Raw genomic sequence first — 14737 nt, 5'->3', positions numbered from 1 at the left:
TATTCTAATTTATTCTCAAATGACTAAATAGCATACACTTACTTTCACTCTCACATGTATGCTCACACACTTGCACTTACAATGCTGCCTACCACACACATGCACACATTCACTCTTTCAAATTTGCTCACGTACAATCCTCCACTTACTCACACTTATTCTCACTCACACTCTCTAACACTAATTCACACTTCCTCGCAGTCGATCTCACACTTGTCCATCCTTCCTCTCACATTCTGTCTTTCTTGCTCACTCACTGTCACTCTATTCACATGACCTACACGCACTCTCATTCTCACATTTCCAGCTTACTGTGACTCACTTATTCTAAGTTGCAGTTACACTTACAATCACTCACTGTCAATTATTCTCACTCACTCCACTTATCGCTCACTCTCTCTCACTTTCACTCATAAAGCATACATGCTGACACATACAAAAGTTTTGTCTCACACATGTATGCACCTAGCATTTGAGCATTTCTTAACTTCGCTTCCTGTGCCGGTCTAGTTGGACGTCCCCTGCTGTATAGAGCATTGGGACAGGAAGGCAGCCCCCTTCGCCTCAGGCACTAACAGGGCCAAACTGGCTGTAGTGGGCACCAGGCGTTTTCCCAGTGGGCCGGAAGGGTGAGGGACCCATGGGGGCCGGGTACTTGACACTAGCACCCCTGCCCCCCTCATTCCCCCCCATCAGGGAGCTTCTCAGTACCGCCCCCCCCCCAATCAAGTGGAATTTCCTGGCTTGTTTCCCAGTCCGGCCATGGGTACTAAACCAGGAAACTAAAACCTGGAGCCTGCACAGGTGCCAGCATGCAGCCTCTTGGGTTTTTACCACGTCCTCCCTCAACTTTTCACGGTCAGTCAGGAGAGGTTGAGGTGACAGCCTGATTGGCTGGTAGCCACGGGCGCTACAGTCATGATGATGCTGTCCATGCGTGTAAGAAATTGAATGTAATGACGTATAGAATGGTGGGATGTAAGAAACCTGGCATTTAAATGCAGCTGGAGGGAGAATGGAGACCCTACAGGTGCCATAGTAACGAGAACCAAACATGAAAAAAAGAGCTTGATACCATCTACCCAGAGGTTTCCAGACTCATCCCATCCTTCAATATGCAAGGCAGGGAGGATGAGGAGTGTACAGGTCACCAGGGTATGAAAGCAAGGTGGACATGTCCTGGTAATCAAGGGCACAAAACGCAGGGGCACTAATAGCCCAATAATCTATTCAGTTTATGCCCAATTTAGCTTCCACATTACAACTCACATGGAATAGCAAGTGGATATAAAATACTTGATATGCAAAATAGTGGATCCTCAAAGTAGCTAATTTATATGAGGTAGACTCCCTAATCCCCTCCTAAACTAAAATACCCTTCCATTTTGCTTGTTTGTCAGTACTTATTTGATAGGGTCTAGGTGAATCCAAGCTAATCTGTATCAGGAATGGAGTTGTATGTGGGTCAGGTCCTAGGAGTAAATGTGTGTGTTGGGTGGACACATAGGGGTCTGGTGCCTCTCCCATCCATGGTAACCAAGGTAAGAAAAGCACAGAGATGCAGGTGACTACGGTCATACTCATCCGTTCTGGATATAACAGTGCATGTGGGGAACAGAACCCCATGACACCAGGGGCAGGGTGGCATAGTCCTGCTTATTAACACCCTCAGCTTCTCCCCCCAGACACCACCTCTAACCTTGAGATGGCAGTTGAAAACTTCAACAAATGGATCACCGACTGCGCCAACTTAATCGCACTCCTCAAACCCACCAAAACAAGCCGGCCCTCCAAACACTTCCGCTGGTTCACTCCAGAACTTAAATCCATTGAACGCAACTGCAAAACGCTTGAAAGGGTCCGGTGAACCAGCAAAACACCGAACGAACAAGCCAACTTCAAACTAGCTCTCAACGAATATCACCAACACCTGAAAACCAACAAGAAAAGGTCCCTCACCTACCATCTCAAAGCCAGCTCCAGCACCACCAAGGAGCTCTTCTGCATCATCGAAGAGTTCTCCAACCCCACAGCTTCTGAGAACACCATCACACCCTTCCAGTACCTCTGAGATATCCTAGCAGACTTCTTCTACAACAAAATCACCACCATCTACAAACACTTTCGGCCCCCAACCACCTATAGCCAACTTCAACACTCTTCAACCTCACCAACTCCGACAGAAACACACTACTCACGTGGGAACCACTCTCCACACAGACCACCACCACCATCATGAGCTTCATCCACTGGGGAGCTCATCCATCACCTTTGCCTCCTTCCCAGAGGGGTGGAAGCAGGCAGAGGTCAAACCACTCCTCAAAAAGCCCACAGCAGACCCTGAAGAACCCAAAAACTACCGGCCAATCTCCTTGCTCCCATCTTAAGCTAAAGTCTTGGAGAAAGTAATAATCATCCAGCTCACCAACCACCTAGAAAACAACAATCTCCTAGACCACTCCCAATCTGGATTCTGCCTAAATCAGAGCACAGGAACTGTCCTAATAGCAGCCACAATGACATCACGGCTCTCCTAGACAATGGAGAAACTGTCGCCCTGATCCTCTTTGACCTCTCCGCAGCCTTTGACACTCTGTCCAACTATACCCCCCTACAAGTATTCACCAGTTGGGGATGTAAGGAAAAGCCCTACAGTCAATGGTGTCCTTCCTCTCTGAAAGAACTCAGTTTCCACCTCCCACCCTACACCTCAGGCCAAAGAATATCATATGCGGTGTTCCCCAAGGGTCCTCACTGGGCCCAACCTTTTTCAACACTTACATGACTCCCCTGGCCACCTTAGTCTGATCCTATTGTATGAACATAATTTCTTAGGCTAACAACACTCAGCCCATCCTTTCCCTATCCTCTGTCACCGCCACCACCAAATCCAACTTCCACAGGTATATGACCACCGTCACCAGCTGGATGCAACTCCACAATGACAAATCTGAGATACTCATAGTCTAGAGCAACCCCTCCCCAGAGAGCAACTCCTCGTGGCCAGGTGAACTTGGCCCCTCACCCACACCACCAGAGCATGAAAGGAACCTTGGCATCATGCCCAACAGCAACCTCACCATGAAGAAGCAGATAAACGCCGTCTCATCTTCCTACTTCCTCACTCTACACATGCTCCAGAAAATCTTCAAGTGGCTTCCCATCAGCACCAAAGGCAGCTGAACCCACCCCCCCCTTCCGCCCACCCCCAGCGCCTGGATACCCTCACAGGTGATACGCATCGCTTTACAAATCCCATTTGATTGATTGACTGATTAAATGACACATTTGCTGGGGCAGTATTGTGACAAAGGAAGTGGTAGGATTTTAATATTCCTCTTCACTTTTCTTTCTTTTCCTACCACAGGGACCCTGGGGCTTCTTGTGGAGACTGTGCAGATGATGGGACGCTGCGTCAATATGCCTATGACGCTACCTCGCCACGTGTCTGTGATTCTTCTGGATACTGGACACCGGCTGAAGCTGTGGGTAAGGCTGAAAGCAGATCCTACATGCCATGATTTTTATAATGCATTTTCCTTCTCTTTTTTTCCAAGAGATGTCAAACATAGATCCAGAAGAGCTGGATTAAGTAGAGACTTTTAGGGTATCCACATCCAGTGCTTAATTTGAGCCGGAAGTTGCTGTGGGGAGCACCAGCTCCTATTTTTTGGGACTGACACTTATTTTACATGTACCTTTTATTTACCAAGCGCAAGAGAGTTAAAAACATGGAGAGCAGAAAGACGGAGAAAGAAAAAAACAGGCAACATTTTCCCAAACAGAAAGCAGGACCTTGCAAGGTCAAGAAAAAAGGGCTGGAAGTGTCTGGTAGTGTATTAAAGAAAGAGAGAGATAGTCACTAGCACACCTATTTATTGAGTGCTTGTCTAACTTTTAATGAAGTAAAGCAAATGTATTCTATCTATAGCGTGCTGCTGGGTGTCATAGGCTGCCTGTCCCTAAGTTGTCTGAATTATTTCAATGTTCATTGATAATACTTATATCTGATTTTTCATCTCTTTTGTATTCACATACTGTTCAATGGAAAAGTAATTCCTTCTTGACTAATTTCACATAATCTTTCATGAATCATAAGCTTATTGTGATAATGACATCAATAATATTAACATGAATATACTGATGACGGCGATTGGTGGTGGTGGTTGGCCGATGCATTTCGGGACATGTAGTCCCTTCCTCATGGGCCACTGTGGGTGAAACAATATAAAGACAAAATATAATTGCACATTTCATGATATCATACTGCCATTATTCTAATTTCAACAGTTTCATTGTGTGAAGCCAACTAAAAAAATCGAGACACACCAGTTGCCACATGCGACTAGTGTTGAATTTAATAGTCCAAATACAGTTTTCTGTTTCTACCCTGTTTGGGTGATTGCAGAGTTATTAAATTCAGTGATATAGGTGCTCTGTTGTTACTGAGATAGAGATAATAGAGGTTAAGCGTGTGTAACAGGCACGATATGTGAGTATTTATTTCTCGTGATGTAAACAAGAATAGAGCCCTACCGAATGTGAGGGTTGAAATAGAGACATCATGCTAACGTGTCGCATGCGAGCAATAACTGTACGGGAACAAAACTCCTAACGTTTACATTCATATAAGATTAAAAAATGAGAGTGAAGGTGCCCTAGCTATGTGAAGCCGAAGTAATTGTGAATCATGCACAATATAAAGGGTAGGCTGACCTTCGTAAATGTAATGGGGTAAACAGGCCAAGGCCAGATGCCCGGCTACAGCGCAGATGGGCAGCGCAGGGGCAGGCCGCAGAGCCGCAGCAGGAGGAACAGACTCAGCCCATGCTTAGATACTTGGCCGGAAGTGACGCCTCGAGCGGTCGCCACCCCATTTATTAGCTCCCCGCAGGCCATGCCTAGCCTGCGGATGTAGGGATGCGTGGGGCTGTGCAAACACTAGAATGCCAACATTACACCCCTATCCAACTCAGTTCTTTTGAATGTCTTTACCGTTCAAATACGTTGATGCCCAGGGGCCATGGGGTCCCAGGGTCTCATGAACAGACATAGTCCTTCAGTTTCTGGCTCAGGCGTGGATTTGGTCTTAGGTGGTATCACTGTGAACCAATGTGCCCTTCTTGGGTGGACGGACCCGGACTCCCCGGGTCGGCCTCACGAGGTGGAGACGGAGAGATGTCTAGGGCTTCCCTGGATGGGCTGGTGGCAGGTGCCTCAGCATCATCTTCAGCTATGTCCTCGGTTCGGGACATTGGGTGTAGGATGACGGTCTCTGAGCGGTGGTCTGGCGAGACTTCTTTGAACCATGATGCGTTCCGGGATACTTCCTCCGTCCCCCTGCGAGCTGTTACCATTGAGCCATTTGTCGTTGTTACTGTCCAGGTGCCAGGTTCATATCGTGTCATGAATTTTCCTCCTTGGCGTCGGTTCCGCAGGATGACCGTCGCTCCGGACCTGAGCCTTCTGGGGGTGGCCCGACGGTGTCTACTTGCCTCTTGGTTTTGCCGCCTTCTCCGTTCTTGCATTCCCTCTGCGTCCAGGGGAAGGGGCGACCATTCTGGTGTGGCAGGAAGGAGGTCTTGCCGCGGTCCTTGTAGCATCAGGGCCCACGGGCTCCGTTGGGTCGTGCAATGCGGGGTGCTCCGGTATTCCCTCAGGAATTCACACAGCCGGTGTTCCGGGTCTACTTGTTCGACTGTGGATATTCGGAACATCTTCTTTAACATTCGCATAAATCTCTCGACGTCCCCGTTTGCCTGGGGCCATTGAGGGGTGATGCGTCAATGGGTGATCCCCCGTTGCTGGAGAAACGTGGCAAATTCAACCCCTTGGAATGGGGGTCCGTTGTCGCTGCTGGCCTCTTGCGGGATTCCAAACATCGCGAACGTTTTCTCTAGGACAGGACATACGTGGCTAAATGCTGTCGATGCCACTGGCTCAACTATGGGGTATTTCGAGTAGGCGTCCACTATGACCTGGGTATGCCGGCCTCCGGGGAAACTGCCAAAGTCCTTTGACCACGGTACGGTGCAGGCTTCTTCAGTGATGACGGGTAAGGGCTTCTCCAGACCCCCTGTCAGCTGGCACGGCATGCACTGCCTGACCCACTCTTCCACCATTTCTTCCAACTCCGGGAACCATACCTTTTCCCTCATTCATGATTTCATTTTGACGATGCCTTGATGTCCTCCGTGAGCTAGTTGGACAGCTCGTTGCTTGAGGGTTTGCGGTATCACTAGTCGATGCCCTCTCATCAGGACGCCGTCTTCGGTGGCGCTCAACTCGTGGCGGACTCGCCACATCTTCGTGAGCAGCTCCTGATCTTCCGGTGCCCAGCCATTCGCTTGCCGTAGGTAGTCGGTCCAGGAGCCTTCTTGTACCGCTCGGAAGGTCTTGGTGTATATAGCATCGGTGGTGGCTGCCTCCTTTACGTCCTCCAGAGACATGCATTGGGGGCACGATGTGAGGGCCACCCAGTGTGCAAACTCTTCGCAGCCATCGTCCACTTCGGGGTGGTCTGCGGAGCCGGGTGCCTGGATAGGAAGTCGGCTGGGTTTTTGGATCCTGGGCGGTAGGTGACCTCCATTTCGTAGGATTGTAGCTGGACAGCCCATCGGTCAATCCGTGGCGGTGGATGGGGAGCCGTCCCCTTGAAGAGAGGCACTAGCGGCTGGTGGTTGGTCACCATGGTAAATGGTTGTCCTCAGAGATAGAGGTCAAAGTGTTTGCAAGCCCACTTGATGGCGAGCGCCTCACGCTCTGTCTGGGCATATCTGGCTTCTGTCGGGGTGAGGGCCTTTCTGGGGAAAGCTAGGGCGGCCCACTGGCCTGGCGTCTGCTCTTGGGTGAGCACTGCTCCCAGCCCGACCGGGCTTGCGTCTACTAGTACTTCTGCTGGTAGGGCCGGGTCGAAGTATGCTAGCGTGGCCTTTTCTAGGAGCGCGTCCTTGATGCTTTGAAAGGCTTCCTCTTCTGTCGGGCCCCACTGCCAGATGGTGTCCGCCTTGGCAAGGGCTCAAAGCGGCTCGCTCCTGGTAGCGAGGCCGGGTATGAACTGCCCACAGTATGTGGCCATACCCAGGAAGCTTCTTACCTCCGTCGGCGTGGTAGGGACAGGGGCGTTGTTGAAGGCCTGTGATTTCCGCGGGTCTACTTGGATGCCTTCCTGGTTGAATACATAACCGAAGAATTCCAGGGAGGGCTGAAAGAATTGGCACTTTTCTCGATGGAGGGTCGCTCCATAGGCACTTAGACGCTTCAGGGTCTTGCGGAGGTGTTTGTGGTGATCTGCGGCGGTGGCAGAGTGGATGAGTATATCGTCACTCACATTGAGCACTCCGGGCATCCCTGACAGTAGTTCTCTGATTGTGTTCTGGAACACTTCTTCCGCGGAAGATATGCCAAAGTTCAACCTCTTGTATCTTCGGAGACCCAGGTGGGTGCTGAAAGTGGTGATGAAACGGCTCTCTTCCGCCAGGGGTAGTTGGTGGTACCCGGCGTTCAAGTCGATTTTAGAGAACCACTTAGATCCGTTGACGTCGGCGATGATATCGTCCATCGTGGGTGTTATATGGCGTTCTCTTTTTATTGCCTTGTTGGGCAGTCGCATATCTATGCAGAGGCGGTTGGCTCCTGGCTGCTTGGGCTTCTCTGCGATGACCATCGGGGACACCCATTGGGTTGGTCCGGATACTTTCTCGATGACCCCTTGCTTTTCTAGCTTCTCCAGTTCTTGTTCGACCAGAGGTTGGAGGTGGAATGGGATCCATCGATGTCGCAGGGCGACAGGGCTGACTGTTTTGTCAATGTGTAGTTTGATGGGCTCACACTTTATGCAGCCTAGACCTTGGAACAGTCCAGGAAACTGTGCTAGGAATTCTTTTGCCTGGTGCACTCTGATCCTTCTGGCGAATGCAATCAGTTTCAGGTCTTCGGCCGTGTGACTGCTCAGGAGAGTGTCGACTTCCCTGTCAATTATGTGGATGGTGGCTGTTATTTCTTGGTCGTCCGCCTTGATGGGCCCCACCATTTTTCCTTTCAGTGGCAAGGGTGTGTCTGACCCGTAGGCGAATATCCTGGTCCTGGACGGAATCACTGGCGGGCGAGGGCGTAGTCTTCGGTACTGTTGTAGGCCCATGACGTTGACTGTGGCCCCCGTGTCAATGACTGCCTGAACATCTGTTCCCGCTACCTGGACGATGCACGTCGGCTGAGGTCTGCGTCGTTGTTTGAGTTCTTTCGCGAACGACACCAAGTACACCTCCGCGTCGTCGTCATCTGACGAGTCTTTGACTGTTGGTAAGTATCTCACGGGCTTCTTTGGCGCGTCGTCAGGTGTTTCCGTGTCCGTGATCGCCAGTTGTCGGACTGCTCTTGCCGGTGGTCTCTGTCCTCAGAAGCTCCTGGTGTTGTTGCGCCGTCTGCATACGGCCGCAAAGTGGTTAGGGATGCCACAGTTCGTGCAGGTTTTCCCTTTGGCTGGGCAATCCTTTGCTGCATGAGGTTCATGGCCGCAGTACCCGCACTTCGTCCTGGGTGTCTCCGCTCTGGGCTTTCGGAACTGGTCGCTCCTTTGCTTCGGTCTCACAGCACCCGCCCTCTCTGTCTTGACGGCTTCCGTTTTTCCTTGTGGCTTGGTCAGCGTCTGGTCCATGGCTGTGGCTCCTGCATCCGATAGGTCATGCGACCTAGCGAGTCTCAGGATGTCTTCTAATGTGATGCCAGGTTTCCGTAGTATGAGGCCACGTAGCGTCTTGTCACGGCACCCTTGGATGAGCTGACTCCGGATGGCTTGTTGCTGGTTTACGTCGGTGCATGTGCTGGCTAGTTCTCTGACGCGTGCATAGAACGTGTCCATGGTCTCTCTTCCCTCTGGCGTGCTTGGCCTAGCTTGAACACCTCGAAATCTGGGTTCAGCTGTGGGTCAAAGTGGTTATTAGGCGCAGTAACCGCGCCAACGTAGTCATCTGCAGTCCCTGTGTTAGGGAGGTGTTTAAACAGTTTAAATATTTCGTCTCTGGCATAGTGAAGGAGGAGGGACCTCTTGACTGTCGTGTCCGTTTCTCTAGTCGTGCTGAAGTAATTGTCTAGCCGTTCTATCCAGATTTTCCATCTGGGGGCTACCGTAGCAGGGTTTTCTAGCGCGCTGAAGGGGGGAAAGACCCCTGATGCTGCACGCTGAAAGGGAATGCGGATCGTCGTGGCCTCTTCGTTGTCTACCATGTCGGCTGGTTGAGGCGTGGACTAGGGCTGCAGTACTGTCTCTCTGGGCCGGCCACGTGGCGCAGGGCGTGGCATTGGAGTTCGCGCCTGTTTGGGAGGTAGACGGCTGTTTCTCTCACCCCCACTCCTTACTGTCTGGATGGCGTCGACTTGGCTCGGTTCCTCCTTTTCTCCTTCTTTTCTTGCCCTTGCGCCGGTGACCCGGACCCCCGCGGTCTGTCCTCGCACATCCTGCGGGCCTGTGGGGCAAATCGGCGGTAGCAGGATGGTACTGGCCGTAGAGCAGGGCGTCGGGCACTCACAGCAGCATAGTAATCAATGTCCGGCCTTCTGTTGGGCACTTGGAGCCTTGGGGACACAGTTTCAGAACCTCACACGAGATGCGTGAGATTTGGCACCTCTCACCTCGTCTCTGCCGCACACGCGTGATGCGTGAGGATAGGCGGCGAGTCGCGCGTCGGCCAGGCCTCGTCTTCAAGGAGGCGGCGGTTTGGGCAGGGAGACTGCTGCTGAGGCGCTGGAGGCGAGCAGGGCCCTCGGAGGTGGCAGGCAGGCGGGCAGACACCGGACCAGCCTCAGATGAGGGGCAGCAGGCCACACAGTCGGGAAGGCACCGGCAGCAAATGGAAGTGCGGCGGAGCCGTGTAAGGGAGTCGGGCGCTCCTCCAGGTGTGGCAAGGCACGGGCAAGGGTTCGGATCCCATCCTCGTCACCAGTGTAATGGGGTGAACAGGCCAAGGCCCGATGCCCGGCCACAGCGCAGATGGGCAGCGCAGGGGCAGGCCGCAGAGACGCAGCAGGAGGAACAGACTCAGCCCACGCTTAGATACTTGGCCGGAATAGACGCCTCGAGTGGTCGCCACCCCATTTATTAGCTCCCCGCAGGCCACGCCTAGCCTGCGGATGTAGGGATGCGTGGGGCTGTGCAAACACTAGAATGCCAACATTACAGTAAAGACACAAAATGTGGCGAAACCACGTGAAAATAAACTGGTGCGCCGAATAGTGTGAAAAGTTAATAAACCGTGAGCAAACGAAACATGCAGTATGAAGCTGCCAAAAGACGTGATAGTTATGCGTGAAAAACGCGACTTACCTGTATAAGTCTGTTCACGAGTAATTGAATCTACAAAAGTGTAACACCGAGAGATTACTGAATACAGTGATTTACCCAAGTACCGGAGTAACGTACAAATGCACCAGAACCCACTCAGCTATGTGAAAGGTTGCCGGTATCAGTATACAGAATACTGCTCTGACTTTTGATTTCTCCAGTCGTTACAGTGTGGTTCAAAAGACCGCAAACCATAAATTGGTTCCTAGTCAAGTGTGAGATACTAGAAATAAACGACGCGAGTGCCGAGTGAAGGAAAGTGCGCAGCGGCCATCTTGGTGTGGTTAATGTGGTGTGAATAAAGTTACATTGCGGATGACAAGAAGTTAGTGTGAACATGTAAGCAAAGATAATATTCAAACAGTCCCCTGTATGACAAAGCCAGACAAGTACTGGATAAACAATATACAAACGTATACTGGCTAAACAATATACGTAAAAACACTGAAGATTTCTGACTGTCTGTAAAAACAATCCTTAGTGTACAATGTGCATTTGCTATTTGTCTGTGCTCTATGGACACAAAATCTCCTATTGAGAATGATAGGAATGATAGTGATTCTGAGTTGGGAGAATAAACTAACGGTGATAATTGGTTCTGAATATTTGGACCAACAGAATTACTGTTGCTTCCAGGATGAAGTTAAACTCATGTGCTAAATGAGAGTGGTCATGACTAACATGTGTCTGAGTGTGGAGTGGAAGGGCTACAACTGTGTTACAGGAAGCAGCTTAAATCAAATTTATCATTCAGACCCTGGGGTTTCATAGTTTGGTATTTTTTCATTAAGATCACCTCACGTTGTGATAAGTGCTGGCTAGAATCCCTCCCTTCTTTGCTTACTATTTTTTCAATCACAATGAATCTAACTTGAGAGATGTTGTGTTGGTGATTGAGCCAGTGTACTACAAGATTGGAGTTTGTGTTTTTGTTCCGAATCATGCTCTTATGTTCTCCGATTCTCACTTTGATTTTCCTTTCTGTTTTCCCTATATACATGAGTCCACAGGGACATTTGATGCTGTAAATAAAAAAACTGGAATTACAGTCTGCTGTGAAGCGTAATGTGGCCTTTTCTCCGGTTCTGCGGTGGGTTATGAAGTTTTGCTGCATGACATTATTGCAGTGGGTACAGATGTTGCATTTCCTCATGCCTCTGTGCTGAGTGTTGTCAACGGATTTTGTGAAAGTAAACTTTTCCTTCAAGTTGAAACTTCTTGTGTATGCAAATATAGGTCTTTCTCTGAAGATGTTAAAATCTTCCTCTTTTTGGAGTAATTCACATCTTTTAAAAAAAATATATTTTTATTGATATTTAAAAAGACACAATAACGAATAACATATATCTGGTTTAAGACAATTTTTTTAATGTTCGGAGATCTTGTTGAAAATTTGGGCACAAAAACATTCTGATTGCTGGTTGTTTGTTTAGGTTTGGTAACTAACAGATCTTTCCTTTCAATGGCTGCTACTCAAGATTCAGCTTTGCCAATGCAATCTGAAGGATAACCTCTTTCATGAAATCTTGTCTTTATGCGATCAAGGCCATGTAAGAAGGCTTCTGGTGTGGAAGAAATCCTTTTCATGCGAAGCATTTGGGAAAATGGAAGATTACAAATGAGTTGTGGGGAATAAAAACTTTAGTATAGTAACGTGTTATTTCTGTTGTTGGGTTTAACGTAAGTCTGTGTCTGAATCGTAGTATTCTTTTTAATAATCATGACGTCCGGAAATGGTAATTAGTTGTGACTGAAATGATGTGTGAATTTAATCCTGATGTTCTTATTGTTGAGTGACTTGATGTTATTTTCATGTGCAGTTGAGGTTCCAGACCATATTAAATAAATGTTGTCAATGAATCGACGGACCATGACTTGCTCTTGATTCCATTAATTATTGGACAAAATATGTTCTTCTTCAAATGCTGCCATAACGATGTTGGCGTATGTGGGAGCTCCCCCAAATCCCATGCTGGTACCACTTATTTGTAGAAAATAATCATCTTCAAACAGAAAATAACTATGCGGAAGATAAAATAACAGCAGTTCAAGCAAAAAGATTTTGTTCGCTCCAATTTGATCCATTTGTAATAGGGCCCATTCAACTGCATCAATTCCTTCTTTGAGAGGGATGGACTTGTAGAGAGAGGTCACGTCTAAGGTACATAGTACCCATTGCTGACTGTTAGTAGTGTCCAGAGTGTTGAGTTGATTGAAAAAGTCGGTGGTGTTTTTGATGTTGGTTTTCCATGTCATGACGAACCTTTGTAAAAAATAATCAATGTATTTGCCTAACGGTTCAAAGATGGAACCTACTCCTGAGACTATAGGTTTAAAAGGAGGGTCGGTAGGATGCTTATGTATTTTTGGTAACGTATACAGGTGGGGCCGCTTAGGACTGAGTTTAGTCAGATACTGTTTGGCTTTTGTGGAAATCCAGTCCATGGTTTTAGCATGTTTCAGTATTTGCTCCAAGACTTTGAGGATTTCATTGGTGGGATCATTTTACACTCTTAAATAGGTGGATTCATCAGTTAGGTGTTCTTTGACATTTTGGTGGTAATATGTGGTGTCCATTATAATGAGGGCACCACCTTTGTCTGTTCGTTGGAATGTGAGTTCTTTTTTATTGGCTAACTGTTGTAGAGTTCTTATCTCTTCCTTTGTGATATTTAATCGTTTAGATTATTTAAAGTTGAGTGAACGTAGGTCTTGGAGAACCAGTGTTTCAAATAAATCTATGGTTTTGTGCGAAGTAGGTGCAGTATATGTACTTTTAGATTTGAACTCAACATATTCTTGAGGTTCAGGTGTTGTACTGTCGGTGATCACGTTCTCAAAAAAAGTATCTTAATTTGATGGTGCGCATAAACCTGAAAAAAGCAATTTCAGTTTCTGGTAGGTTAGAGTTATATGTTGGCATGAATGACGTGCTTTGTTTAGAACATCTTTTTGTTTCTTGGTTAGGTCAATAGAAGATATATTGATCACTATGTCCTTTGACTCCGTAGATTCGTTTTTCCCTTTTCCTTTTCTTTTGGTTTGTCCTCTCCTTGTTTTTGTACGTTTGCACTGCTTTTTTGAGCTGCTTGATCTGGAGGTTGTGGTGGTTGCTGGCCTTTGGATAAAAAAGATTCTGCAGCAGTTATCGGGGTTGTTGTGTTGTATCTGTACTTTCTTGTCCACTAGTGTATGGTATTCCAGCATCCTCTGTTTGTAGAGGTGGTCTTGTTGCTGATAGTTCACAATCTGATACCACACTCTCTTCTGAAGAGGTGTATTATTTCTTAGTAGGTCGACATTGAGAATACATTTCTGCCCAAGTATAGACTTCATTTAAACGGTAATCTATTGTATCTCGTTTTAATTTTTTTTTATTTTTGGTAAACCTTTATTGTTACGTAAAGCAGTTACAATCACGGGCCTACAACCATCACGGCCGGCCATTAGTTCAGAGACGGTCAAAGCAAATCAATCAAGCCATAAGAATGCAACAGTCCGCCTCCCAAATGCCCCGTTGTAGCTCAGGATAATGTCTGTTCCATATTGGTACCAGGATTAAAGAGGTTTCTTTTAAATTTTAGGAAGGAGCAGGATCTGGTGCCGCACAATCAAATAATACCAAAGCAAGGGGTTATCATAGATCAGGATATTCACAGTCAGGACTACTGCAGGCAGGACGTTGGCGCTAGCACACATTAATCAGGATAAACAATAGGCTGTACATTTCGCCCACCAATACAGTCTACGCCTGCTGTAACGTAAAACTTTATAAAGACATCCACCCTTGTAATTTGAACCATTAGAAGGTACGGAGAGCAACCTATTACTCGGTTCCCAGAAAGAGAAGAAGAAGAGGAAAAGTAAAGGGAAAGCCGAGAAAAACAAAAGAGAAAAAAGAGGCCCTAGAAACAGAAAAAGAAAAAAACAGTAGTACCCCTCCCCTAACCCCCCACCCTGCAGCCCTGCCTACGGCTACGGCCTCCCCCTTAGCAGCTTGCATGTCGCCCAGTGTGTGGAACCCGAAATATAGAAGAGAGAGGAAGAATAAAAGAAAAATATATATCGGGGGGTCCCAGTACAGGCCCCCAGCCCCCCGCGTAGCTTACAATTATAACAGCGCTGTTGCAAAATATCCAGGACACCAACCGAAACAGGACAGCAGTCGCCACGCCAGCTCACCCAGTCACCCAACCTCGATAAGGGCCCCCCTTTCAGCAACTGAAGAAGACGATCACCATTTTGCAACCCAGACCCACCCGGCCATAATCAGAGACGTGTCCCAGTCCATTCAAGGCGTAGCCAAACAATCAAAGTACCAGAAGTACAATAGGCAGGGATGCCCGGAGGAAGGCAGGAAATCTTGCAGTACACCAGGACACGACACACTCCAAAGCC

The 14737-nt window shown here is 48.2% G+C and overlaps 1 protein-coding gene across 1 annotated transcript in view; it reads left to right on the top strand.

Moving 5' to 3' along the window:
* The window catches only part of PAPPA2 (pappalysin 2), an 853188-nt gene that overhangs the window by 378555 nt on the left and 459896 nt on the right, over positions 1-14737 (top strand). The window contains exon 6 of the mRNA XM_086956586.1: positions 3368-3489. Coding sequence (XP_086812712.1) covers positions 3368-3489 — 122 coding nt within the window. The remainder of the gene's footprint in view (positions 1-3367; positions 3490-14737) is intronic.

Source organism: Lissotriton vulgaris, chromosome 1_1, assembly GCF_964263255.1.
Source record: "Lissotriton vulgaris chromosome 1_1, aLisVul1.2, whole genome shotgun sequence".
NCBI classification, from domain to species: Eukaryota; Metazoa; Chordata; class Amphibia; order Caudata; family Salamandridae; genus Lissotriton; species Lissotriton vulgaris.
This window is presented reverse-complemented; position numbering and strand designations above follow the sequence as displayed.